General features: G+C 44.9%; 2 protein-coding genes and 1 pseudogene across 4 annotated transcripts in view; 2 read left to right on the forward strand and 1 right to left on the reverse strand.

Annotated features, from left to right (window-relative positions):
- Positions 1-13,074, reverse strand: part of ddias (DNA damage-induced apoptosis suppressor) — a 58,270-nt gene extending 45,196 nt beyond the window's left edge. Inside the window, exons 1-2 of the mRNA XM_070891293.1 lie at positions 13,029-13,074; positions 652-772 (exon numbers count right to left, since the gene is read on the reverse strand). Coding sequence (XP_070747394.1) covers positions 652-772; positions 13,029-13,044 — 137 coding nt within the window. The 5' untranslated portion in view covers positions 13,045-13,074. The remainder of the gene's footprint in view (positions 1-651; positions 773-13,028) is intronic.
- A 4,967-nt stretch (positions 13,075-18,041) lies between these two features.
- Positions 18,042-26,902, forward strand: part of prcp (prolylcarboxypeptidase (angiotensinase C)) — a 101,913-nt gene continuing 93,052 nt past the window's right edge. For all 3 annotated transcript variants that reach the window (XM_070892060.1, XM_070892061.1, XM_070892062.1), the window contains exons 1-2: positions 18,042-18,284; positions 22,105-22,245. In XM_070892060.1, coding sequence (XP_070748161.1) covers positions 18,126-18,284; positions 22,105-22,245 — 300 coding nt within the window. In that variant the 5' untranslated portion in view covers positions 18,042-18,125. The remainder of the gene's footprint in view (positions 18,285-22,104; positions 22,246-26,902) is intronic.
- Positions 19,335-19,565, forward strand: LOC139275433 (U2 spliceosomal RNA; annotated as a pseudogene).

The following is a 26,902-nucleotide window of genomic DNA, read 5'->3' on the forward strand; positions in this document are numbered from 1 at the left end:
CTGGCACCAGGGAGGCAACATACCATCCTGGAGCCACGTCTGTGGCTGCAGAAATGCCTGTCTGTTCCCTAACTATCGAATCTCCTATCACTATTGCTTTCCCGATCTTCCTCCTGCTGGGGGCTTGAACTCACAGTATATGATTTATATCTTGCATTGTTTCTCGTGACTTATTGGGACAGCTTATAAATTAATTATAAACGATATCCACAGGTCATTATGGATTCTCCACGATGCTACACAATAGGAATGATTATACAATGTGTTGATGTGTCAATTTGCTTTGTCACAAGTGATAAAACACAGGCTTAATCCCAGGATTCCCATACAGCAAGTTGCCAATCTCAATCCAATTACCAAGATGAGGAATTTCCCACAGGGAAGAACATGCACAGTCACCAGAGACATCCTTTCAATATTCTCAAATGCCACTCTAAGCCAAGCATTATAGAGGCCCATAAATAAGTTGTGTCCATCCTCATAGCTTCTAAATAGTGTTAGGTGTCAGAGAAAGCTAAAGGAAGGAAGGAAGATATATTTTAAAATAAATGGCGGAGATTTAGACAAATATAGAAAAAAAAAACATGAAATTCTGCGATGTACTATAATATTATTTTCATCTGAAAACATTTAGCCACCTTAACTTCATACCTGCCAAGATTAAAAAGTAACCGAGATCCACATTTCTGACAAGCTGGATACAGAAAACAAGTGTCATGAAGACACAATATTGAGCCAACAACAAAGGATCTCTTCACATTCATGTGGTTTCCTAAGGACAAGAATGCAACACAAGAACATAGAGTTAATAATGTGTTTGTATTAGAGTCAGAGTCAATATAGTTGAAATGCTTTAATGAAAATGTTAAAATATGGAATGGATAACAATGTTTGTAGTTGGTCAATTGAAGAGACAAATATCCGTTTGGATTTGTCTTCAGTACAAAACTGTTCAGGTTACAAAGCCTTGGCCATGAATTTCATGGTTACAAACCTCAGATGACCAATGCTATTTTCCTGCAACAGTGGATGAAAACAGCAGAAGGAACCGCAATATGATTGCTGAAGCCACTATCCATTTGAAATAAAACTACTTTCTCTGAACAGTAAACTATTTTGTAAAAAAAGAATCATAAGAAATACATTTATGGCATAAAGGAACAAAACACAGGTGAAACACTGTTTTTAAGAAAACAGTCACTTTCATTTACGAGTCATCATCGGCAGTCCCTCAAACTGACTTGCAGGTGTTTTGATGAAGGACCCGATGTTCCAATCCTGAACTCTAATTGAAGGGGTGGAAGATGCCTGTGCGTGAATTTTTTTTTTAACATGTGGTAACTGCTGCACAGCAGCCACAAGGGCTTGACAGAGCTAGGTCTTGGTCCAGCGGCAAGGATTAACCAGGACGACTGGAGACCTGCTATGCTGCACGGACCTAGCGCGCACACATATCGCAGTGTGGGCTAGCCCGTGCTGCCCCTGGGCCCTCAGCTCTTCTGGGCCTTGTAACTTGTAAATTTACAAGTACCTTTAGCAGGACATCCCAAAGCACTTCACACGTGTAATCACTGTTGTTTTGTAGGCAAATATGGCAGGCAATTGTGCACAAGGTCCCACAAACAGCAATGAGCCATGATCTTACTGAATGGTGGTGCAGGTTCAGAGGGCCGAATGGCCTACTCCTGCACCTATTTTCTATGTTTCTAAATGACTAGTTAATTGTTTTTGGTGGTGTTGAAACTGTGTTCTTTGAAAAGTGTCATTGGATCGTTTATAGAGAATGGTGCCCGAGATGAATGTCTCATCGGAAAGACAGCAATAATGCAATACTCCTACAGTACTGCACTGAAGTGTCACCCTAGACCATGTGCTCAACTCTGCAGTAGGGCTTGAACATTCTGACTGAGCCCAGCTGATACCTGAAGTAGCATTAGCCCATAATCTGTTGACAAAATAACGGTGAGAAGAATGGTATTATGCAAAAATGCTACAGCAATTTCAGGTGAGGGCAGATACGAGGTTAAGCGCCAAAATCCAAAAGTTGCTGTCCCAGATGCTCCGCTGTTAGATTCGCGAAAACGGCATCTCGTTGTCTGCCTCACAATTGAAATGCATTGAATAGCGAAGTTCCTGTACTTGCATGGTTGATCTGAACTAAACTTGGCACAGAAAGTTAAGTCAATAATTTCAAGTCGAAGTACCTTTTTAACGGTGTGATGTGTTAATTACTGCTAATCTCTCTGGCACTGAAAAATAACTACTACAAGTGTAGAGTCTCATTCCTTCAGGTGTTAATTATTGTTGGGGAGTTTAAAAATGTAAAATTTTAAATTACTTTTTTTTTAAAAAACTTTTCTTTTCTGTCTCTTTTTTTTCTCTCTCTCAATGCAGTTTCCCTTTCCCTTTCTGTACTTGATTTTCACATTGAATTCAAACATTCTATGTTACAATTCTTTCTCAGTCCTGGTTAATTTCACAGTCCTTTAATCAGACTGGTTAATGAGATGCACAGTTGCTTATCCTGTTCATCAGCTTGCACGTTCAACAACTTGCTACACCAAATTTTTAAAATCTTAAACATGCAAGGGCAAGTCTAACTAATGGCAGATGCCGTTAAATGCCCTGCCACAGCAAATTATGCCCCATTATCTCAGAGGTTCAAAAGGACTGATTAGATTGTTCAAAATTTGTTCTCACTGTTTCGGGAATCTGAAGCCCTCTGCACATTACTGTTTTAGGATTAGATATTATCAGACTGATGCAGTTTATAGTTATTGCCTTTCTCAAGGACCTCATAATTTGTATATGTTTGCTTAGCATATTATAATAATGAACAGAAATATTTGATAAATATATATGCATGCCACAAGATTTTAAGTATACTTAAATCTATTTTGAACACTTATGCAATAAATATTCTGTACATAGAAATCAAGGGGCCATTAATGACATGATGGCCAAGGGATTAGGTTAATGCATTGTCCCAGGTCAACTTCAACATCGCTGTACTTTTTCCTTCCTTTATTTCTGGGAGATGAAGAGTTTGTGTGTTTGAAAGCACACTACATTTCTCTCCACCTTTTCCTTGGCTTTCTTTGCCATGCACCAACTGCAACCAAGATGCCAGATGAGCCTTCTGTAAATGCCATTATGAGCAAGCCAGTAAGAGATATATGAGAATAGGCTAACAATAGATCTTCTTTCAATTGTTCTTCACCCTGTAGGTAAGCAATTTCAATCCACATTGCCTCCCCACAATAACACAGCAGAGACCAAGAACTGTGTGAGGTTTCACTGTCAGAGATTTCTAGTCTACTACACCATGGGACCATGGGTTGGTTCCACATCTATCTACATAATAACTGTTACGTATGTAAACATTACCACTGTGTAAGACTTGCCACTAGGGGGCGCACCTGTGGGAGACCCAAGGGTCACCTGCACACCCGGGGCAAGCAGGTATAAAAGGCAGTCTACCATGCTGCCTCCTCACTCCGGAGTTACAATAAAGAGACCAAGGTCACAACAGTTTGAGCTTAAGATATATAGTCTTGTGGAGTTATTCTAAACGTAACAATTGGCAACGAGTAACAGATCACGAACTTTCATGCAATTATGGCGGCCGTTGGTATTCGAGAGATTTGTTGAGGGTGATGATTGGGAAGCCGTCGTTGTGCGTCTTGATCATTACTTCGTGGCCAACGAGCTGGAAAAGACAGAAACCGCGATCAAGCGCAGGCCGATTCTCCTCACCGTTTGCGGGTCCACGATATATGGCCTCATCAAAAATCTGCTAGCACCGACGAAACCAACGGAGACGACATATGAAGAGTTGTGCACGCTGGTTCGGGAACACCTCAAGCTGAAGGAGAGCATCTTGATGGCCAGGTATTGCTTTTATACGCACCACCGCTCCGAGGGCCAGTACGTGGCGAGCGATGTCGCCGACCTAAGACGCCTTGCGGGATCGTGTGTATTTGCTGGATTTTGGGGGAAGTGCTGCGGGACTTTTTGAATCGGCCACGAGGTCATTCTTCGCAAACTGCTATCTGCCGAATCCCTAGATCTGAGCAAGGCCATCACGATAGCCCAGGCTTTTATGTCCACGAACGATAACACTAAACAGATATCATTGCAGCATCGGAACTCACCGACAAGTACTGCGCGTAAAATAACGCCTTCAGCAGGCAGAACGGTACATGGCAGGGCCTACATGCCCGCAGAGGTCAGACCTAGGATGACTCAGAGTCCGCCATGGGCCGTGAATGCGAATCCATTATCATGTTGGCGCTGCGGGGGTAATCATCGAGCCCATCAATGGCGATTCAAGTATTACGGGTGCAAGGGCTGTGGAACAATGGGCACCTCCAGCGAATGTGCAGACGTGCTGCGACTCACCACGCGGCGAAGTCGTCAGAAAGCGACTGATTTGGCGCGGATCACGCTGAACAAGTAAGAGAGGCAACTCAACCCGAGGCTGAAGAGGAAGTGTATGGGGTACACACCTTCACCACCAAAAGCCCTCCGATAATATTAAAAGTCAAATTAAACAGCATTCCAGTTTCCATGGAATTGGACATGGGGGCGAGTCAGTCAATTATGAGCCAGAAGGCTTTTAAGAAACTATGGGGCAACAAGGCACAAAGGCCAAAACTAAGACTGATACACACCAAGCTGCGCACTTACACCAAAGAGCTCATACCAGTCATTGGCAGTGCAGCAGTGAAGGTATCGTATGATGGAGCTGTGCATGATTTACCACTATGGATTGTACCAGGCGATGGCCCAACGCTGTTTGGCAGAAGCTGGCTAGGAAAGATCCGATGGAACTGGGACGACATCAAACGCACTGTCTTCGGAGGATGACGCCTCGCGCTCAAGTGCTAAACAAATTACCGTCGTTATTCAAGCCAAGCATCGGCAACTTCACAGAGGCCAAAATGCAAATCCATCTAGTCCCCAATGCACGACCCGTTCATCACAAGGCCCGAGCGGTTCCACACATGATGCGAGAGAAAGTCGAGATCGAGCTAGACAGACTTCGACGAGAGGGGATTATATTGCCAGTCGAGTTCAATGAGTGGGCCAGTCCAATTGTTCCGTTATTGAAGAGCGATGGAACGGTCAGAATCTGCAGGAACTAAAATGTAACGATCAATCGAGTCTCGTTACAGGACCAGTACCCACTACCCAAAGCGGATGACCTGTTTGCAACACGAGGGGGGGGGGGGTGGTTGGCGGGGGAAGTCGTTCACCAAGTTGGATCTAACCTCTGCTTACATGACACAGGAGCTGGCTGAACCTTCAAAAGAAATTGACGTGCATCAACACGCACAGAGGACTGTTCGGCGGCGGCCATCTTCCAGAGGAACATGGAGAGTCTGTTGAAATCGGTTCCGCACAGCGTGGTGTTCCAAGGCGACATCTTGATCACTGGCCACAACACCACCGAACACTTGCACAACCTGGAAGAGGTTCTCAAGCGACTGGACAGAGTGGGACTCAGGTTGAAACGCTCCAAGTGTGTTTTTCTGGCACCAGAGGTCGAATTTCTGGGGAGAAAGATTGCGGCAGACGGCATCAGACCCATGGACTCCAAAACGGAGGCCATCAAGAATGCACCCAGACCACAGAATGTGACGGAGCTGCATTCGTTCCTGGGACTCAACTATTTTGGTAACTTTCTACTGGGGTTGAGCACTTTGCTGGAACCATTGCATTTATTGCTACGCAAGGGCGATGACTGTGTTTGGGGTAAAGCTCAAAAGACAGCCTTTAACAAGGCCAGAAACCTGCTATGTTCCAACAAGTTACTAGTATTGTATGACCCGTGTAAACGTTTAGTACTAGTTTGTGATGCATCTTTGTATGGGGTCGGTTGTGTGTTACAGCAAGCCAATGGGTCAGGCAAACATCAACCGGTTGCATATGCGTCCAGAAGCTTATCTAAGGCTGAAAGAGCCTACAGTATGGTTGAAAAAGAAGCATTAGCATGCATATACGGGGTTAAGAAAATGCACCAATACCGATTTGGGCTCCAGTTCGAGCTCGAAACCGACCACAAGCCGCTCATTTTGTTGTTCTCAGAAAGCAAAGGTATTAACACCAATGCTTCGTCCCGCATCCAAAGATGGGCACTAACGTTATCTGCGTACGATTATGTAATCCGCCACAGACCAGGCACGGAGAACTGTGCGGATGGCCTCAGTCGGCTACCATTGCCCACCACGGGTGGAAATGGCACAACCTGCAGACTTGCTCCTTGTAATGGATGCTTTTGCGAGCGAGGGGTCACCCATCACGGCTCGCCAGATCAGGACCTGGACTAGCCAGGACCCAGTACTGTCACTAGGAAAAAGCCGTGTCCTCAATGGAAGCTGGTCAGCGTTCCCAGGGGAAATGCAAGACGAAATTAAGCCATTCCACTGAAGCAAGGTTGAAATGTCCATCCATTCGGACTGCCTCCTATGGGGGAAATCATGTAATTTTGCCAAAAAAAGGCAGGGAAACGTTTATACGTGACCTTCACAGTACCGACCCAAGCATAGTCATGAAGAAGGCTATCGCCAGGTCGTACTGTTGGTGGCCCGGCATTGTTTCGGAATTGGAGTCATGCGTACACCAATGTAACACTTGCTCACAGTTGAGCAATGCTCCAAGGGAGGCCCCACTGAGTCTGTGGTCATGGCCCGCCAAACTGTGGTCAAGAGTTCACGTCGATTTCGCTGGCCCCTTTCTAGGAAAGATGTTCGTAGTAGCAGTGGACGCTTACTCTAAATGGATTGAATGTACAATAATGTCGTCATGTACGTCCACTGCCACCACTGAAAGCCTTCCGGGCCATATTCACCACCCAAGATTTGCCCGACGTCCTTGTTAGTGACAATGAACCATGCTTCACCAGCTCGGAATTCAATGAGTTCATGACCCGCAATGGCATCAAACATGTCAGGTCTGCGCTGTTTAAGCCTGCAAGCAATGATCAAGCGGAACGGCCAGTCCAAACCATCAAGCAGAGCTTGAAACGCATGACAGACGGTTCCCGGCAGACTCGGCTATCTCGTATTCTGCTCAGCTACTGCACGTGACCCCACGCGCTTACCGGGGTGCCCTCTGCAGAATTGCTAATAAAGAGAGCACTCAAAACCAGGCTCTCCTTAGTCCACCCGGATCTCAATGATCATGTAGTAACCCGGCGTCACCGGCATAACATGCATCACGATCGCACGGCTGTATCACGCGACATTGAAGTTAATGACCCTGTGTTTGTTCTCAATTATGGTCATGATCCCAAATGGGTTGCTGGCACTGTTAGCCAAGGAGGGGAAGAGTGTTTGTTGTCAAACTTTTGAATGGACAAAACTGCAGAAAGCACTTGGATCAGACCAAACTGCGGTTCACTGACAACCAAGAACAGTTTGAAGAGGACATTACCATCATTGATCCATCCACACACACCCAACCAGCAACCGACCTCGCAGTCAACCACGAGAATGGACCCACCATGCCCGACAGTTCGATCAGACCAGCCGCGCTGCAGCGCAGCAAGGATCCGACCGACTCACCATGCCAGGACTTCAACTCAGGCGATCAACTCGGGAACGTAGAGCCCCGGATCGCCTCAACTTGTACATAAGTCTTTGGGGGGGGGGGGGTGATGTTATGTATGTAAACATTATCAATATGTAAGATTTGCCACCAGATGGCGCACCTGTAGGAGACCCAAGGGTCACCTGTACACCCTGGACAAGCAGGTATAAAAGACAGTCTACTATGAAGCTTCCTCACTCTGGAGTTACAATAAAGAGACCAAGGTCACAACAGTTTGAGCTTAAGATATACAGTCTTGTGGAGTTATTCTAAACATAACAATAACAATATAATACAGCTACATCTTATTAAAAATCTTGGGGTAGAGTTTCTGTTTATAGTGCAACCGGGTATTTGCGCCCAAAATGCGCTTGAAATTGTACTGTGTTAGGTTACACTTCTGTTTCTGCTGCAATTCAATTACATAATCACAAATGGAAATCTTCATGAACCGGGCAGCATAATAATTTTTTTCTATTTAAAAGTATTCCTTGCTTAAAAAATGCAGTTTTATTAATACACCAAAAAAAAGAGCATTTAATAAGGTCCTCCACCTGAGTCATCATCATAGCAGTCACTCGGAATCGAGGAAGACTTGCTTCCACTCTTAAAATGAGTCCTTAGCTGACTGAACAGTCCAATACGAGAACCACAGTCTCCGTCACAGGTGGGACAGATAGTCGTTGAGGGAAAAAGTGGTAGGGACTTGTTTGCCGCACGCTCTTTCCGCTGCCTGCACTTGATTTCTGCATGCTCTCGGCGATGACACTCGAGGTGCTCAGCGCCCTCCCAGATGCACTTCCTCCACTTAGGGCGGTCTTTGACCAGGGCCTCCCAGGTGTCAGTGGGGAGGTTGCACTTTGTCAGGTAGGCTTTGAGGGTGTCCTTGTAACGTATCCTCTGCTCACCTTTGGCTCGTTTGCCGTGAACATAAGAACATAAGAATTAGGAACAGGAGTAGGCCATCTAGCCCCTCGAGCCTGCTCCGCCATTCAACAAGATCATGGCTGATCTGGCCATGGACTCAGCTCCACTTACCCACCTGCTCCCCGTAACGCTTAATTCCCTTATCGGTTAAAAATCTATCTATCTGTAATTTGAAGACATTCAATGAGCTAGCCTCAACTGCTTCCTTGGGCAGAGAATTCCACAGATTCACAACCCTCTGGGAGAAGAAATTCCTTCTCAACTCGGTTTTAAATTGGCTCCCCCCGTATTTTTGAGGCTGTGCCCCCTAGTTCTAGTCTCCCCGACCAGTGGAAACAACCTCTTTGCCTCTATCTTGTCTATCCCTTTCATTATTTTAAATGTTTCTATAAGATCACCCCTCATCCTTCTGAACTCCAACGAGTAAAGACCCAGTCTACTCAATCTATCATCATAAGGTAACCCTCTCATCTCCGGAATCAGCCGAGTGAATCGTCTCTGTACCCCCTCCAAAGCTAGTATATCCTTCCTTAAGTAAGGTGACCAAAACTGCACGCAGTACTCCAGGTGCGGCCTCACTAATACCCTGTACAGTTGCAGCAGGACCTCCCTGCTTTTGTACTCCATCCCTCTCGCAATGAAGGCCAACATTCCGTTCGCCTTCCTGATTACCTGCTGCACCTGCAAACTAACTTTTTGGGATTCATGCACAAGGACCCCCAGGTCCCTCTGCACCGCAGCATGTTCTAATTTCTCCCCATTCAAATAATATTCCCTTTTACTGTTTTTTTCCCCAAGGTGGATGACCTCACACTTTCCGACATTGTATTCCATCTGCCAAACCTTAGCCCATTCACTTAACCTATCTAAATCTCTTTGCAGCTCTCTGTGTCCTCTACACAACCCGCTTTCCCACTAATCTTTGTGTCATCTGCAAATTTTGTTACACTACACTCTGTCCCCTCTTCCAGGTCATCTATGTATATTGTAAACAGTTGTGGTACCAGCACCGATCCCTGTGGCACACCACTAACCACCGATTTCCAACCCGAAAAGGACCCATTTATCCCGACTCTCTGCTTTCTGTTAGCCAGCCAATTCTCTATCCATGATAATACATTCCCTGTGACTCCGCGTACCTTTATCTTCTGCAGTAACCTTTTGTGTGGCACCTTATCGAATGCCTTTTGGAAATCTAAATACACCACATCCATCGGTACACCTCTATCCTCCATGCTCGTTATATTCTCAAAGAATTCCAGTAAATTAAACATGATTTGCCCTTCATGAATCCATGTTGCGTCTGCTTGATTGCACTATTCCTATCTAGATGTTCCGCTATTTCTTCCTAAATGATAGCTTCAAGCATTTTCCCCACTACAGATGTTAAACTAACCGGCCTATAGTTACCTGCCTTTTGTCTGCCCCCTTTTTTAAACAGAGGCGTTACATTAGCTGCTTTCCAATCCGCTGGTACCTCCCCAGAGTCCAGAAAATGTTGGTAGATTATAACGAATGCATCTGCTATAACTTCCGCCATCTCTTTTAATACCCTGGGATGCATTTCATCCGGACCAGGGGACTTGTCTACCTTGAGGCCCATTAGCCTATCCAGCACTACCCCCCCTAGTGATAGTGATTATCTCAAGGTCCTCCCTTCCCACATTCCCGTGACCAGCAATTTTTGGCATGGTTTTTGTGTCTTCCACTGTGAAGACCGAAGCAAAATAATTGTTTAAAGTCTCAGCCATTTCCACATTTCCCATTATTAAATCACCCTTCTCATCTTGTAAGGGACCAACATTTACTTTAGTCACTCTTTTCTGTTTTATATATCAGTAAAAGCTTTTACTATCTGTTTTTATGTTTTGCACAAGTTTACTTTCGTAATCTATCTTTCCTTTCTTTATTGCTTTCTTAGTCATTCTTTGCGGTCGTTTAAAATGTTCCCAATCTTCTAGTTTCCCACTAATCTTGGCCACCTTATACGCATTGGTTTTTAATTTGATACTCTCCCTTATTTCCTTGGTTATCCCTTCTCTTACCGCCCTTCTTTTTCACTGGAATATATTTTTGTTGAGCACTATGAAAGAGCTCCTTAAAAGTCCTCCACTGTTCCTCAATTGTGCCACCGTTTAGTCTGTGTTTCCAGTCTATTTTAGCCAACTCTGCCCTCATCCCACTGTAGTCCCCTTTGTTTAAGCATAGTACGCTCATTTGAGACACTACTTCCTCACCCTCAATCTGTATTACAAATTCAACCATACTGTGATCACTCATTCCGAGAGAATCTTTTACTAGGAGATCGTTTATTTTTCCTGTCTCATTACACAGGACCAGATCTAAGATAGCTTGCTCCCTTGTAGGTTCTGTAACAAAATGTTCTAAGAAACAATCCCGTATGCATTCTACGAATTCCTCAAGGCTACCCCGTGCGATTTGATTTGACCAATCGACATGTAGGTTAAAATCCCCCATGATTACTGCCTTTCCTTTTTCACATGCCTCCATTATTCCCTTGATTATTGCCCGCCCCACCATGAAGTTATTATTTGGGGGCCTATAAACTACGCCCACCAGTGACTTTTTCCCCTTACTATCTCTAATCTCCACCCACAATGATTCAACATTGTGTTCATTAGAGCCAATATCATCTCTCACAACTGCCCTGATATCATCCTTTATTAACAGAGCTACCCCACCTCCTTTCCATTCTTGTCTATCTTTCCAAATTGTCAGATACCCCTGTATGTTTAATTCCCAGTCTTGGCCCCCCTGCAACCACGTTTCTGTAATGGCCACCAAATCATACCCATTTGTAACGATTTGTGCCGTAAACTCATTCCAAGGAGTTCAGAGTAGAGCACTTACTTTGGCAGTCTCGTGTCTGGCATGCGAACAATGTGGCCTGCCCAGTGGAGCTGATCGAGTGTGGTCAGTGCTTCAATGCTGGCGCTGTTGGCCTGGTCGAGGATGCTCATGTCGGTGCGTCTCTCCTCCCAGGAGATTTGTAGGATCTTGTGGAGACATCGTTGGTGGTATTTCTCCAGTAACTTGGTGTCTACTGTACATGGTCCATGTTCCTGAGCCATACAGGAGGGTGGGTATTACTACAGCCTTGTAGACCATGAGCTTGGTGGTAGATTTGACGGCCTGGTTTTCAAACACTCTTTTTCTCAGGCGGCAGAAGGCTGCACTGGAGGCGGTGTTGAATCTCGTCGTCAATGTCTGTTCGTTGGTAAGAGGCTCCCGAGGTATGGGAAATGGTCCATGCTGTCCAGGGCCGCGCCGTGGATCTTGATGACTGCGGGCGGGGCAGGCGGAGTGCTGTACAGTGGGGACAGGTTGGTGGAGGACCTTTGTCTTATGGATGTTTAGCGTAAGGCCTATGCTTTCGTACGCCTCAGTAAATATGTTGACTATGACTTGGAGTTTGGCCTCTGTATGTGCGCAGGCGTTGTCCGTGTATTGTAGCTCGACGACAGAGGTTGGGGTGGTCTTGGATCTGGCCTCGAGACAGGTTCTCACTGGTTCTGTAGTTTATAGTTTCACTCCAGCGGGGAGCTTGTTGACTGAAGCATAGCAGCGAGGAAGATTGAGAAGAGGTCGGGGCCATGACACTGGTCCGGACGTGGATTGGGTCTGTAATGGATCACGGCCTGCATGTCGTCGTGGAGCAGGCGGTGGATGGTGACGAACTTTTGGGGGTCACCAAAACGGAGGAGGATGCTCCATAGACCCTCGCGGTTGACACTGTCAAAGGCCTTTGTATGGTCGAAGGCAGACATGTATAAGGGCTGATGCTGTTGGCTGCATTTTTCCTGCAGATGTCGCGCTGTAAAAATCATGTCCGTTGTGCCCTGTACTGGACGAAATCCGCACTGTGACTACGGGAGGAGCTCCTCAGCCACAGGGAGATTCCTCTGTAGTTGCCGCAGTGGACTTATCCCCTTTTTAAAAGATGGTCACCTGTGAGTAACCCGACTTAAAATCACTTAAGTACTTAAAACTTTACTAAACCATTAATAGTTTAACTTGCGTATAGTAGTCAGTTTTTAGGTAAATAAAATATTTTATTAAAAAAAACTTTGAATACGTCCCTACAAGTGCCTGTGCGCTTAAGACAATGAGCGCAATGAGAAGTGTTCCCAAACGAGCGCAATCTTACAATTTCAACCTGGAAGGGCCAGTGTTGTGGGCGGGGCTACTCTGAATCTTGAACCAGCATAAAAGCTCACAGAAAACACGAGTGTAAATTATTTTTTGGCGTAACTCACTTACGTTTAAAATTTTGCGATCTTTCGATTTGACTCGGCCAATCCACGCGGAATACGCTGATATAACAAACGTATACCCGACCCCTTTAGGCCTGCAAGCACACCCTGTCTACACAACCATACTTCCTGCTTACACCCTTTTCTTTATATTTTTGTGTCAACTCTTTCCCATTATAAATTTCTACGATTAGCCACCGGTCGCTGCTCCTTCAGACAGCAGGCGGTACTCACTGTGATTCTTGTACATTTGTTTAGCCGCCGGTTTCTATGAATGAACCTTTTCCGGTGTTTTGTGAATTTGAAAGTCCCGCCGGAAGTGGGCTCCTCCAATGAAGTTGCACTTTTGTCCGTCGCTTTGTCGGTCCCCCGAAGGCTCAGTGCTCGGTGCCAAAAGCCTGGGCTGGGTCGGTTCTGGGTCCTGACCTTTTCATTTACAAAGGTATCGACTGAAGTGGCACTTTGAGTTTGGAGAGATGGTTCTGGTGCATCCGGTGATCGGTTGGTGTTAAGCGCCAAAGTGCTGCTTCTGAAGGACGTTTGCTGCCGGGGCCCCCGGGCCTCCTTCACTCGGCGCCTCTCAACTCTTTTGGAGTTAACAATAAACATTAAATCATAAACATTAAATCGTGCCCCCCGATCTGGGGGAGAGTCCAAACATTTCACAAGGCCCTTTTTTGTAGTTTTTTTTTGTGTTTTTTGGGGGGGGCTCTAAAACCATAATTTTCAAGTGCCCCCTATAAAAGGGGAGGGGGACACTAAAAACCCGGCATCGGCGCCTCTCAACACTCAAATCTCGGTCGCCACCTGTGGACATCTTTACTGTTAGTCACTGGAGATAGAGGATCAGCAATGATCATATTGAATGGCGGTGCAGACTCGAAGGGCCGAACGGCCTACTACTACGCCTATTTTCTCAGTTTCAAACGCCTTTGCCAGTTACAGTGCAGGGATTGAAGGTGGACACAGGAGGATGGGAAACACCGGGCCCTCAGTCAGGGAGGGACTGAGTGAGCGGGGATTATTACTGGGCCCCTGCTGATTTCCATTTGGGCATGCCAACTGTAAGAGGGTGGAAATTAGCGGATGAGATAGTCGGAGATCCACACAACTGGATAAAATATGTCAATAGTTGTAACACTGGCAAATAAAATTTGCACAGACGGGGAAAAATGGGCAAAATACATGCACCTTGAATGCTGTCAGGAAGTTGAATGAGATCTTGGAATATTCGTTCACTTACTGTTAGCATTCAATTACAGAGAAACACCACTCAACAAAGTAAATGGAACGGTCAAATAGTAGAATAGAAGTTGCAGTAGTCATGCTTAAATTGTACAGTGCTCTTCTTGGATCACACATTACCACGGCACATTCCTAGCAGCAGTGTGGAGAACATGCAAAAAATTGATCCCTATTATCAAAGGATTGATTACTGAAAAAAGACCAGAGAATCTGGGCCTTTTCAATCAACCGTAGAACTGTAAACATTTGCAGGACATTTGACCAGCTCTTAAATAGTGTAATCCAAAATCCTACTCCAGCTACGTTCTCCCACAGTTCTGTATCCTCCCCTTCAAATCGTTATTCACTTGTCCCTTAAAAAAAGCTGTAGTCTCTTCAACCTCTCGCTGTGATAAAGCATTTATGCTTTAAAATGCCTTTGCATTAAAGCGTTTCGCCTAACCTAGTTCCTCACTTTCTTGGTGACTATTTTAAATTGTTGAAACTTTATCATTAACTACCCAAGCAGAGATTTAGTCTTACCCATTCACTCTATCAAAACCTTTTGTAATTTTAAACAGTACTACCTGTATTAAATCTCCTTCAGTAATAGCTAAGATGCTCAAAATATATCATTAGAGATAGTAGTTGAAGGTAGAGTTTTCGCTTTGGGCGCAATTGACAATTCTGGCGCGAACTGTGCCCGTTTTTAAAAGTTTTCCCCCCGAGTTTCTCCTCAAACTCATTTGCATATTGTCAAATGCAAAATCTCCCATGAACCGGCCCCAAATTTAAAATTATGCTTAAAAATATTCTTTGATATTAAGAATGGTATCTTGGTAAACTTTGATCAATATAACTAAAAATGGATTTATCACAAAGAATAATAATTTTAAATCGATGTCAGTTCACCACCTGTGAGTAACCCAATTTTAAATGACTGAAAATGACAAAAAAAATATGCAAAACTATTTCTAGTTACATTGGGGTACAGTAGTCAGTTCCTTAGTAAATTTTTAAAAATCATACGAAACCTTTCAAAACGTACCTATTAGTGTCCTTGTGCTCAAAAGATCCAGCTTAATATTTGGAGCCTCCTCGAAGGTCTGCAAACAAGTGCAATTCGTGGAAACTCCTAATGGTGATTAATTCACCCTGGAGGCTTGGCCAGTTTTGTGGGCAGGGCCTGCTTCTACCGTGATGTTTTTAAAACTCACACAAAAGATTGCACAAACTCGAGTTGTTCTGAACGCAATTTGAGCTTAAAATTCCACGATCTTTTGCGCTGGTTACACCGATATCGGGCGAATTGTGCCGAAAAAACCAGCGCAATCGAGCGAAAACTCCGGCTTTTATGTTTTGGATGAGATGTTAAACTAATGCCTTGGCTGCCTGCTCAAATGGACATAAAAAAAATACCAATGGTAGAATTAAAAGAGCAGGGACGTTCTCCTGGTGTCCTGGCGCACATTAAGAACATAAGGAATAGGAGCAGGAGTAGGCCATTTGATCATTGCTGATCTACCTTAACTCCATTTTCCTGCACTGTCCCCATATCGTTTGATTCCCTTAATATCCAAAAATCTATCAATTTCTACCTTAAATATACTCAACGACTGAGCATCCAGCCTTCTGGGGTTGACAATTCCAAATATTCACCACTCTCTGAGTGAATAAATTTCTCCTCATCTCAGTCCTAAATGGCCGACCCCTTATTCTGAGACTGTGACCCCTGGTTCTAGACTCCCCAGCCAGGCAAAACGTTCTACCTGCATCTACCCTGTCAAGCCCTGTAATAATTTTATATATTATAATGAGATCACCTCTCATTCTTCTAAACTCTAGAGAATACAGGCCTAGTCTGTAGACCTAGACCTAATCTCTCCTCATATGACAATCCCCCATCTCAGGAATCAGTCTGGTGAACCTTCGTTGCACTCCCTTTGTGGCAAGTATATCCTTCCAAAGGAAAGCAGATCTTTGGATATATTACATTTGGTCCTGTCATCCAAATCATTGATATAGCTTGTTTATAACTGAGGCCCAAGCACTAATCCTTGTGGTACTCCACTAGTTACAACCTGCCAACCCGAAAATGACTCGTTTATTTCTACTCTCTGTTTTCTGTCCATTAATCAATCCTTAATCCATACTAGTATATAACCCCCAATTCCATGAGCCCTAATTTTGTTTAATAACCACTTGTGTGGCACCTTATTGAATGCCATTTCAAAATCCAAATACACTACACCCACTGGCTTTCCCTTATCTATTCTGCTAGTTACAACCTCAAACAACTCTAATAGGTTTGTCAACACGATTTCCCTTTCATAAATCCATGTTGACTCTGCCCAATCCTATTATTACTTTCTAAGTGCCCTGTTACCACGTCCTTAATAATAGATTCTAGCATTTTCCCTACTACTGATGTCAGGCTAACTGGTCTGTAGTTCCGTTTTCTCTCTCCCTCCTTTCTTAAATCACCCTCAACCAACATGACCACTACCAAAAGAGATTAATTGGTGCTGTTTGTAGGACCTTGCTGTGCATAAATTGGCTGCTGCTTATGCCGACATTATAACAGTGACTAAACTTCAAAAGTACTTCATTGCTGAAAATTGCTTACGGTGTTATATAAATGTAAGTTGTTCTTTATTCCAAATTTAAAAGGGGATGATATTGATAGCTTTCACTGGACATTTGAATTGTTAGCTGGTCACCACAAGTGGGACAAATATAAATAGGCAGCTAACTCACGATGTCACTAAGCAGAAAATGATCATGGTGTTTTCTCAAATCAATTGTGCCGATAGCACAGAACATGTTATTGTAAAGTGATATTCTTGGGGAGAATGATTTAATGCCTGAAGTGTACAACACAAATTGAAGAAATTAAGGGAGAATATGGACAGTACTTATACCTTGAAGATACGTGGCAAGACACAAGAGAGAGAGAGAGGCTTGAGATTATAAAGTGGTGAGAGAGAGAAGCCCAAGATTATAAAGCGTCGAGAGAGAGAGCGACCTGAGAGGTAATAAATTGTCAAGAAAGACAGGAAAGGACGAGGCCGAGAGTGGAGTGGGGGAAAAAAATCGCAGAGTGGCATCACAGCACACAGTGGGGCGGCAGGGGTACGTTACAGGTAAATCTTTAATTTAATCTGTAACTTTAACTAGATCAAATAAGTTTTTAAGAAACTAAAAATATAAAAGTTGATTAGATACTGACAGTTTAATTAATTAAATAAATAAAGCAAGGTTATATAGGGACGGCAGCTGTGCCTCAACTGTAGCAAGTGGAAGTTTGTGGACAGCATCGTAATCCCGAATAACCACATCTGCAGTAAGTGCCTGCATCTCAAAGAAATTCGGCTCAGAGTTGTTGAGCTGGAGTCTGAGATGCAGACATTGTGGGGCATCAGGGAGAGGGAGAGTTACCTGGACACTTTGATCTAGGAGGCAGTCACACCCCTTAGTTTAGGTAGTGGTACATGTCTGGTTAGTGGTCAGGGACAGGAGAGTGTGACTGCTAGTCAGGCAGGTATGGGGACCCCAGGTGCAGTGCTGGAGGAGCCTCAGCCTTTGCCCTTATCCAACAGGCACTCCTTCCCCCCACTCCCCGGTCAGTCGCGCTCCTCCCCCATCCGTCACAACCCTCCCCCCGTCAGTTGCACTCCTTCCCCCCCCTCTCGTGTCAGTCGCACTCCTCTCCGCCCCCACCGTCCGTCGCAATCCTCACCCCCCACCCCATTAGTCGCAATCCTCACCCCAGCACCCCGTCAGGTGCACTCCATCCCCCCTCCCTCTCGCCGTCACTCCCCCCCCCTCCCTCTCGCCGTCACTCCCCCCCCCTCCCTCTCGCCGTCACTCCCCCCCCCTCCCTCTCGCCGTCACTCCCCCCCCCTCCCTCTCGCCGTCACTCCTCCCCCTCCCTCTCCCCGTCACTCCCCCCCCTCCCTCTCCCCGTCACTCCCTCCCCTCCCCCTCCCCCCGTCAGTCACACACCTCCCCCCCGCCCATCAGTCACTCCCTTCCCCCCACCAGTCACTCCCCTTCCCTGCCAGTCACACTCCTCCCCCATTTCCCTATCACTTTACTCGAGTATCGATGGCGGCGGAGTTGAAGCTGCCGATTGCGGCAGTCACCATGGCGACCGCGGCCCTGGCGGCCCTGGCCCTTGGCTCCCACCCTCACCACGGAACCCTGCGCGCCCAGCCAGGGCACACGGCCCGATTTGATTATAAAACCCGGTACTTCGAGCAGAAGGTGAGCGAGCCTTTAGCCGTTAGCTTTAAGCGCAGTGTCTGGAGTTGCCATTGAAATAGTAAATGTGCAAAGTGTCGATGCCGCCCGATTGAATTTGATGGTAAATCTCTGACCCGAGCGAGTGTCGGAGAGAACTTTCAGCAGACCGGGGACGCAGATCTTCACTTCTCCCTCTGTGAATTGCACCACTTCCCGCTTTCCCATTGCAGCTGCTGACTGGTGCTCCCCACAAAAAGCGGTGGTCAGCAATGCACTTCAGGGAGTTGCCTTCCTCATACCACCTTTAGTCATTTCAAATTAATCATTGCCTTCTGATCTGTGACTGAGTCTAATTCTTTGTTTAAATCAAGATCGGACTATTTTTTTCTGTATAATCCTCCCCCAGTTTATGTTTAAACTACAAATGAGCAGCAACATATTTCGCCATATAAATTTAAATCAGTAAACTTGCTTCAATCACGCTGTTTATGAAAGCTGCTCGCAATAATCCGCAAAATGAGATTTATTATAACTTCAGCCTTTGTGAAACTCCGTTTCAAAAAGCCAGTATTTAGTGTCAAAATGTTTGTCAGATCATACACTTCCTGTAGTCACAAGGAAACACACACAGTGGTATTATCTATTAGGAGGTGCAGAGGAACGCCCTCGGGTGACCTGCACATTCTGTGCAGAAGAGTTTGTCATCCAGTTTCCGCCTCATCCTCGGAATACATCTTAAATCTGGAACTCGATCCCACATGTTGCTGACCCTCTAGGTTCATTAATAGACTTGAATCACAACATGGCACACTGGATCGTTAACGCACAGGGCAAAGAGTCACAGATTTGATCCCTTCTGAGTTCACAAATCTAAGTTTGACTTTTCCTTGTGACTACAGGAAGTGTATGATCTGACAAACGTTTTGATACTAAATACTGGCTTTTTGTAACTGAGTTTTCACAAAGGTTGACGTTATATAAAAAAAAACACATTTTGCTGATTATTGCACGCAGCCTTCAGCATGATTCTCTTAATTACTCCTCACAAGTGAGACCGATACTTGCAGCATTTATGCTTCTCGGCCTTTTGGCTAAGATCTGCATAACTAACCTGACCAGCCACCATGACCTCCGGGTGGTTTCTCCCTGGTCAGGAAGGTATATGCTTACATTTTTGTAAACAGGAGGTGGGTGGGATGGCTTGACCCATCCACCTCCACGGAGGTGTGTGGGGGACCTGACCCATCCACCTCCATGGCACGAACCTGGTATTGCAGTACTTCCAGGAACGGTGCAGTGGCTCTAGGCCTTTTGGCTAAGAGCATTGGCGCAGAGTGATCCTTGACTGGTGCAGGGTGACCTCTGGCGTTTGTGACTTGACAAAGAATTGGAAACGATTGGCTACGAATTTATAAAAAAAAATAAATGGGCCAAAAGGGGTAATAGTAAGAAGCCTGGGAACAACTTGTGAAAGGATATTGTGACAGAAACATACATTTCTTAAATCTCACTACAGCTGTGAACTGAAGAAATTAAAGCTGTTAGTGACTTTTTTTACGAGTGTTCTTTATAGGCTTAACAGTAATCATTAGGTCTAAGCTACATATCTTGACAGGGCAGTGAATGCTATTAACCTTCATGCTACTTTATTCAATGAACATATATACACCCCAAAGTTTTCAAGGGCACCCTCAAAGCCTCCTTGATAAATTGCAACATCCCCACCGACACCTGGGAGTCCCTGGCCAAAGACCGCCCTAAGTGGAGGAAGTGCATCCAGGAGGGCGCTGAGCACTTCGAGCCTCATCGCTAAGAGCATGCAAAAACCAAGCGCAGGCAGCGGAAAGAGCGTGCGGCAAACCAATCCCACCACCCTTTCCCTCAACGCAGGGACTGTGGTTCTCATATTGGACTGTTCAGCCACCTAAGAACTCATTTTTAGAGTGGAAGCAAGTCTTCCTCGATTCCGAGGGACTGCCTATGATGATGACTTTACTCAATAGGCACATATGGAAATTATTAGCATAGTTTGGTTACAATAGAATAAAAGAGCTGAATCTTACAGGTCTGTCATACATTTTGATTTGATTTGATGCAAAGTCGCTTCAGATACGCATCAATGTGAAACAGAGTATAACTCAAGTCTATGTGGGGTGGTGGGGGGCGTAATTTAAACTTGGGTTACTATGTAAAACAACCTGACTTTAAAGAAAAGGAAAATCTGGTGAAGTGTATAATGGGCTTTCAATTTTATGTAAAATGGGCGATAAAATTAAAATGAGCCCCAGAGAGAGAGAGAGAAAGAAAGACAGACTGCAATATGGGAGTTGCAGTTTGGTGGGAGTATAATGAAAACAACAATATCCAGAATGCCCATGTCAGGTTACATGTAACTAAGTAGTTATACTACCATGGACAACTTTGGGGTATATATATGTTTGTGAAGATTCTTGGGAGTTCGTCGGATTATAATTATAATAGCACAGAAAAAGACCATTTGGGCCACAAAGCTATTCTGATACGAGTTCTTCAACTGGAACAATTTACTCTAATCTTTTTCTCTGCATCTTTTTATATTTATCCTTTTTCAGTACTTCTCTAATTCCCTATTAAATGATGTTGTCTTGCTTACCTCAACAGTCACTTTTGGTAAAGCATTCCATGTTCTAATAATTATGTGAAAACATTTCTGCTAACTTCCCCCTTCATTCTTCTGGTAATAATCCTGAGTTTGTGCTGTAGTTCTCATCTTGCTTCTGTGGACAATCATACCCAGAGTATGTAATGCATATAATATATTTTAGCTTTAGTAAATTTGCTGTATTACAATGATGGATGAATTGCTGTTGCATTTAGGCTACAAGAGGACCAAGGTAACCATAGAAATTGCACTCTACGTTCCAGATTTTCCATGAGCAACGCCATGGGAAATCTATTATTCCATACAAATACTTGAAGCTATTATTATACTGTACAGGTAGAGCGTCCGAAATCTGGAAACCTCAGGACCGAGGCCGTTCTGGATTTTGGGTATTTCTGGATTTTGGGATGTCTTTCTGACGTCCCAAATCCAGAAATGCCCAGGCTAAGGTTCGGGTATTTCCGGATTTCGGAATGTCTTTCTGATGTCCTGAATCCGGAAACACCTGGGCTGAGTTAAGTGTACTGTGTTGACGGAGGGTCTGGGGTGGAGGGGGAGGTCAGCGGAGGGTCCAGGGTGGCGGGGAGGGAGGGGGGTGGGTGAGCGCACTGGGTCGGCGGAAGGTCCGGGCAGGGAAGGGAGAGGGCAGTGGTGGAGGGTCGGCGGAGGGTTCGGGGGTGGGGGGTCGGCGCAGGGTCCGGGCAGTGGAGGGGGAGGGCGACGGTGGAGGGTCCAGGGACGGGCGGTGGGGTGGGCGCGGGGTCCGGGGCGGCGGGGGAGCGGGCGGTGGGGCAGTGGTGCTGCGGGTCCGGGTTCGGCAGCATCGGTGGCCGGGAAAAAACTACGTTGAAGACCTGCAAAAAAGGTAAGTTAAAGTTTTTATTTAAAAATTATTTTTCAGTGATTTGGTAGTAAGGGTTTTGTGAATTTTTATTTTTTGTTTTTGGAATTTTTATTTCTTGGTGTTTTGCCCCCTCCCTAGGCCCAACTCGCAGTAGTAATCGGTTTAAAAAAAAAGAGTCCGGATTTCGGAACATTTTCCGGATTCCATACGGCCGCTCCACGGATCATGAGATATCCGGATTTCGAAACATTCCGAAGTTTTGGAACTCCGGATTTCGGATGCTCAACCTGATTAGAATCAGACAAACAAATCCATTAAATCTTCATGAAATATAGCTGGCTAAATATTTTCTGCAGGTTGATCACTTCGGATTTGCTGAAGATTCTACATTCAAACAAAGGTACCTGATAGGAGACAGATATTGGAATCAAGATGGAGGCCCCATTCTTTTCTATACAGGAAATGAGGGAGACATCACATGGTTCTGCAACAATACGGTAAAAACAATTTACTTTGGAAGTTTTCTTTCCTTTTCTCTTCCGTTACTCTGCTGAAATCATTGACTTCTGCTGCCACAGTTGTATGTGTGTGGTGTTTCCCTTCCCCCTCCTCCACCCACATGCCCACTCTTCAGGTGTGAGCATAGACAGTGAGTGTTGGCCTGAGCTGGGGTCCGCTGAGCCCAATCCTGTCCTCGCCGGAAATTCACATGCATACTTCCCAGGAGGGATTATTGGACAGCATTCAGGAAATGAGGTTAATTGTTGTCACCCCAGTAATTTTGTCTTACTATAGATTTGATAATATTAAACAATAAAATTGAAACTATTAATGCACCAAAGTATTGCTGAGTTGGCTGAGCACAGTGCTGAGTTTATTGCATAATTTGTCCAATGTAAAATAACTAGACAATTTTATGTAGTGTTTGCTTATTTTATGAGCTAGAAGGGGAGATTTATCTGGGTTCGACACCCAACTGGATCACACGAACGCAGTGAATATCAGAACATTGGGCGGGTTCTTTTATAGGCATGCACTGTGATTTTCCGATATTCACTGTGCTCAGCTGATCCAGTTTTCCTGGGCACAGACCCAGGAAAGTCTCCCCTGTAAGTACTTCCGTGTCTACAATGATGGTACTGTAATTTGATTTTAACACTTCATAAGTCTACTAAAGAATTTCCAAGTCAGAGAATGTTAATTATTTGAATATAACAGCCTACTGTGACGATTACAGCAGTTTCAAAAACATTTTAAGTTTGGATCTATAATATGTTTATAGAGTTACTAATTTACTATCAAGCTGTGTTAACAAACACACGCCATTTTATATAGTTGAATTTGCTGAGCCATATTTTTCAGTAGGGTGAAAATGTTTACATTGAAACTAGTTTACAACTACTATCTTTTGTGCGAAGGAATAGTCATAGAATGTTATCATTTTTAATGGTGTATTTATCAATACATGGGATATATAATTGTTTTTTTAAAATTGATCAGCCAGGCTGTGATTTCTCTTTTCATGCTTTCAGTTTTTAGTTTCCTGCAATTGTTCTCTTCTGTTTCTTCCTGTGCTTTTACTTCCTCCTCTGGTTTACGATCTCCTTGCTGTGTTACTCATCGGCTTTTATGATTACTCTGCTTTGTGCTTTCACTTTTCTTTTTGCATTTTTATCAATTTTTCACTTTTCTTGATGTTGTTTGTGATCAGAGAGATTGCAGACGTATAATGGCATACATGGGGGAATATAAAGAGTTATGGCTGAGCAAATGAAGGATCAGGCTTTGCTCAAAAGCTGTAAGGTTCCAGTACTCAACCTATTCCAGCAACAGCAGTAAAAAGCTGTGCTGTAATATATGTGTGCAATGATGGTATTTCTAAAGTGTAATGTTGAGATAATCACAAGTTATTGTAATTGTACAACACTAACTGGAAAATCTCAGATTAGGTGTAGGGCGTATAAACGAATTTGCCAAAATTGGATTTAAAAAAAACTTAAAACATTTAAGCTCAACATCAACAAACATAGCCTTTTGAACAATGATAGATCATACAGTTACAAATAACTAAAGAAATAATTTCAGATAGGAGCAAAGCAGGGACTCCCCTGATGCATTTCTAAATTTAAAATAATTGTACTTGAGATTTGGGCAATATAGGTTGCATATAGGTTAGATGATTGAGTAGGTCAATCCAAATTATACAGGTTGGAACTCCAGAGATAAATTAATTTGTTGGTTTATTGAATATTGACAGAAAATACAAGCAAGTTTATACGTCTATATTCTCACAAGTAGGATACCCATCGGGATCCACGGACGCCTCCTCTCCAGGAGATTTCTCGGTGCTGAATACCAACTAACTCCTGATAATAGTCATATTTATGCACCTAGCTGGATGGTTCCTAAGCAATTTCAGGTGACTTGCTCTGAACCTATCAATTCTGAGACTGTTGTCATGTGATCCATATGTGTCATATGCAACTGCACACTGCGATATGTGTGCGCACTAGGTCCATGCAGCAGAGCTGGTCTCCAGTCGTTTTGGTTAATCCTTGCCACAGGAACAAGACCTAGCTCTGTGTCAAGCGCGTGTGGTGACTAGTGTGCAACGTCCACCACGTGTTTTAAAAAAAAATCCACACACAGGCATCTTCCACCCTTAAATATGCAGTTCGGGACCTGGAATATCATCATCATAGACAGTCCCTCGAAATCGAGGAATACTTGCTTCCACTCTAAAAATGAGTTCTCAGGTGACTGTACAGTCCAATACGGGAATTACAGTCTCTGTCACAGGTGGGGCAGACAGTGGTTGAAGGAAAGGGTGGGTGGGTAGTCTGGTTTTATGCATACTCCTTCCGCTGTCTGCGTTTGGTTTCTGCATGCTCTTGGTGACGAGACTCGAGGTGCTCAGCGCCCTCCCGGATGCTCTTCCTCCACTTAGGGCGGTCTTGGGCCAGGGATTTCCAGGTGCCAGTGGGGATGTTGCACTTTATCAAGGAGGCTTTAAGGGTGTCCTTGAAACGTTTCCTCTACCATGTCGGAGTTCCGAGTAGAGCGCTTGATTTGGGAGTCTCGTGTCGGGCATGTGGATGATGTGGCTTGCCCAACAGAGCTGGTCGAGTGTAGTCAGTGCTTCGATGCTGGGGATGTTGGCCTGATCGAGAACACTGATGTTAGTGCGTCTATCCTCCGAGTAGATTTGCAGGATCTTGTGAAGGCAGCGTTGGTGGTAATTCTCCAGCGCTTTGAGGTGTCGACTGTATATGGTCCATGTCTCTGAGCTATACAGGAGGGTTTATGTAGACCATAAGCTTGGTGCTAGATTTGAGGTCCTGGTCTTTAAACACTCTCTTCCTCAGGTGACTGAAGGCTGCGCTGGCACACTGGAGGCAGCGTTGGACCTCGTCGTCGATGTCTGCCCTTGCTGATAGTAGGCTCCCGAGGTATGGAAAATGGTCCATGTTGTCCAAGGCCGCGCAGAGGATTTTGATGACTGGGGGGCAGTGCTGTGAGATGGGGTCAGGTTGATGAAGGACCTTTGTCTTACGGATGTTTAGTGTAAGGCCCATGCTTTCGTACGCGTCGGTGAAGATGTTGACGACGGTTTAGAGATCGGCCTCTGAATGTGCGCAGATGCAAGCGTCGTCCACGTACTGTAGTTCGATGACAGAGGATGGGATGACTTTGGATCTAGTCTGGTGGCGACGAAGATTGAACAGGTTCCCATTGGTTCTATAGTTTAGTTTCACTCCAGCGGGGAACTTGTTGAGAGTGAGATGGAGCATTGCAGCGAGGAAGATTGAGAAGAGCGTTGGTGCGATGATGCAGTCCTGCTTGACCCCAGTCCGGACGTGGATCCGCTGGTCAGAATCACGGCTTGCATGTTGTCGTGGAGCAGACGGAGGATGGTGACAAACTTTTGGGGGCAGCCGAAATGGAGGTGGACGCTCCATAGTCCCTCATGGCTGACAGTGTCAAAGGCCTTTGTAAGGTCAAAGAAGGCCATGTACAAGGGTTGGTGCTGTTCCCTGAATTTCTCTTGTAGTTGTCGCGCGGTGAAGATCATGTCCATTGTACCCCTTAGTGGACGGAATCCGCATTGTGACTCTGGGAGGAGCTCTTCAGCCACAGGGACAAGATGGTTGAGGAGGATTCTTGCAATGACTTTCCCAATGGCCCGCAGCAGGGAGATTCCTCTGTAGTTGCCTCAGTCAGACTTGTCCCCCTTTTTGAAGCTGGTCACGATTACGGCATCTCTGAGATTTCCCGGCATGCTCTCTTCCTTCCAGATAAGAGAGATGGAATATCAGGTCCTTCATTGAAACACCTTTTGAACTCATTCCTTTTATGGTGGAAGCAAGTCATCCTCGATACGAGGGACCGTCTCAGAAGAAGAAGATGATGCAACTGTACCAATAGGTGGCAATGTTCCACCATAAATACAGTGAAACCTGGACAAATGGACACTTATTGACAGTCCAAATAACTTGCATTCCAGTGGATACAAGCTGCACCTTGAAACCACAGACACTCGCAAATTACACACAGTCTTTAACAGATCAAATCCATTTACAACTTAAAACACGGAACACACAGGCAAGTGTGAGGAGGCAGCGGATAAAAGAACATTTTTTTTGTGGAATGGAGATCTCTTTACCCAGAAGCCATTGTGGCAGAGAAAATACTCTCTTTCTGTGAGTGTACCCCAGGGTAAAAAGATCTCCATTCCACAATTATTTTTTATTTAAACCGGGTAAAGAACTCCCCACTTCACAAAAGCCAGGAACTGCACTGTGCAACATCATATCTCACTCCATATTTTCCCGGAATCATGCCTCCAGCAGTTTGGGGATGAGTGATTTATTTTTCCCTCGGCCACATGAAAAACAGGCACATGTGAGGTACCGTAAATAATGACTAATTGTTAGCTTGACTTCGAGAGTCAGAGCGTGGTTAAACCGCATTAATTTTAAACAATCATTTCCCACCTTTTCCAAGGAACTTGTCATCGTCAGGTGCTCAAAGCCGTCACTGACAGAGAGCCGCAAGTGGCTGGTGTGGGAGGGGGGGGGAATAGTCGGAAATGGGGTGCCCTGCCCTGCCCTGGGGGAGGGGGCATGCTTGGAGGGCGAGATGGAGAAAATGGTT

This window comes from Pristiophorus japonicus, chromosome 10, assembly GCF_044704955.1.
Source record: "Pristiophorus japonicus isolate sPriJap1 chromosome 10, sPriJap1.hap1, whole genome shotgun sequence".
In the NCBI taxonomy this organism is placed as follows: domain Eukaryota; kingdom Metazoa; phylum Chordata; class Chondrichthyes; family Pristiophoridae; genus Pristiophorus; species Pristiophorus japonicus.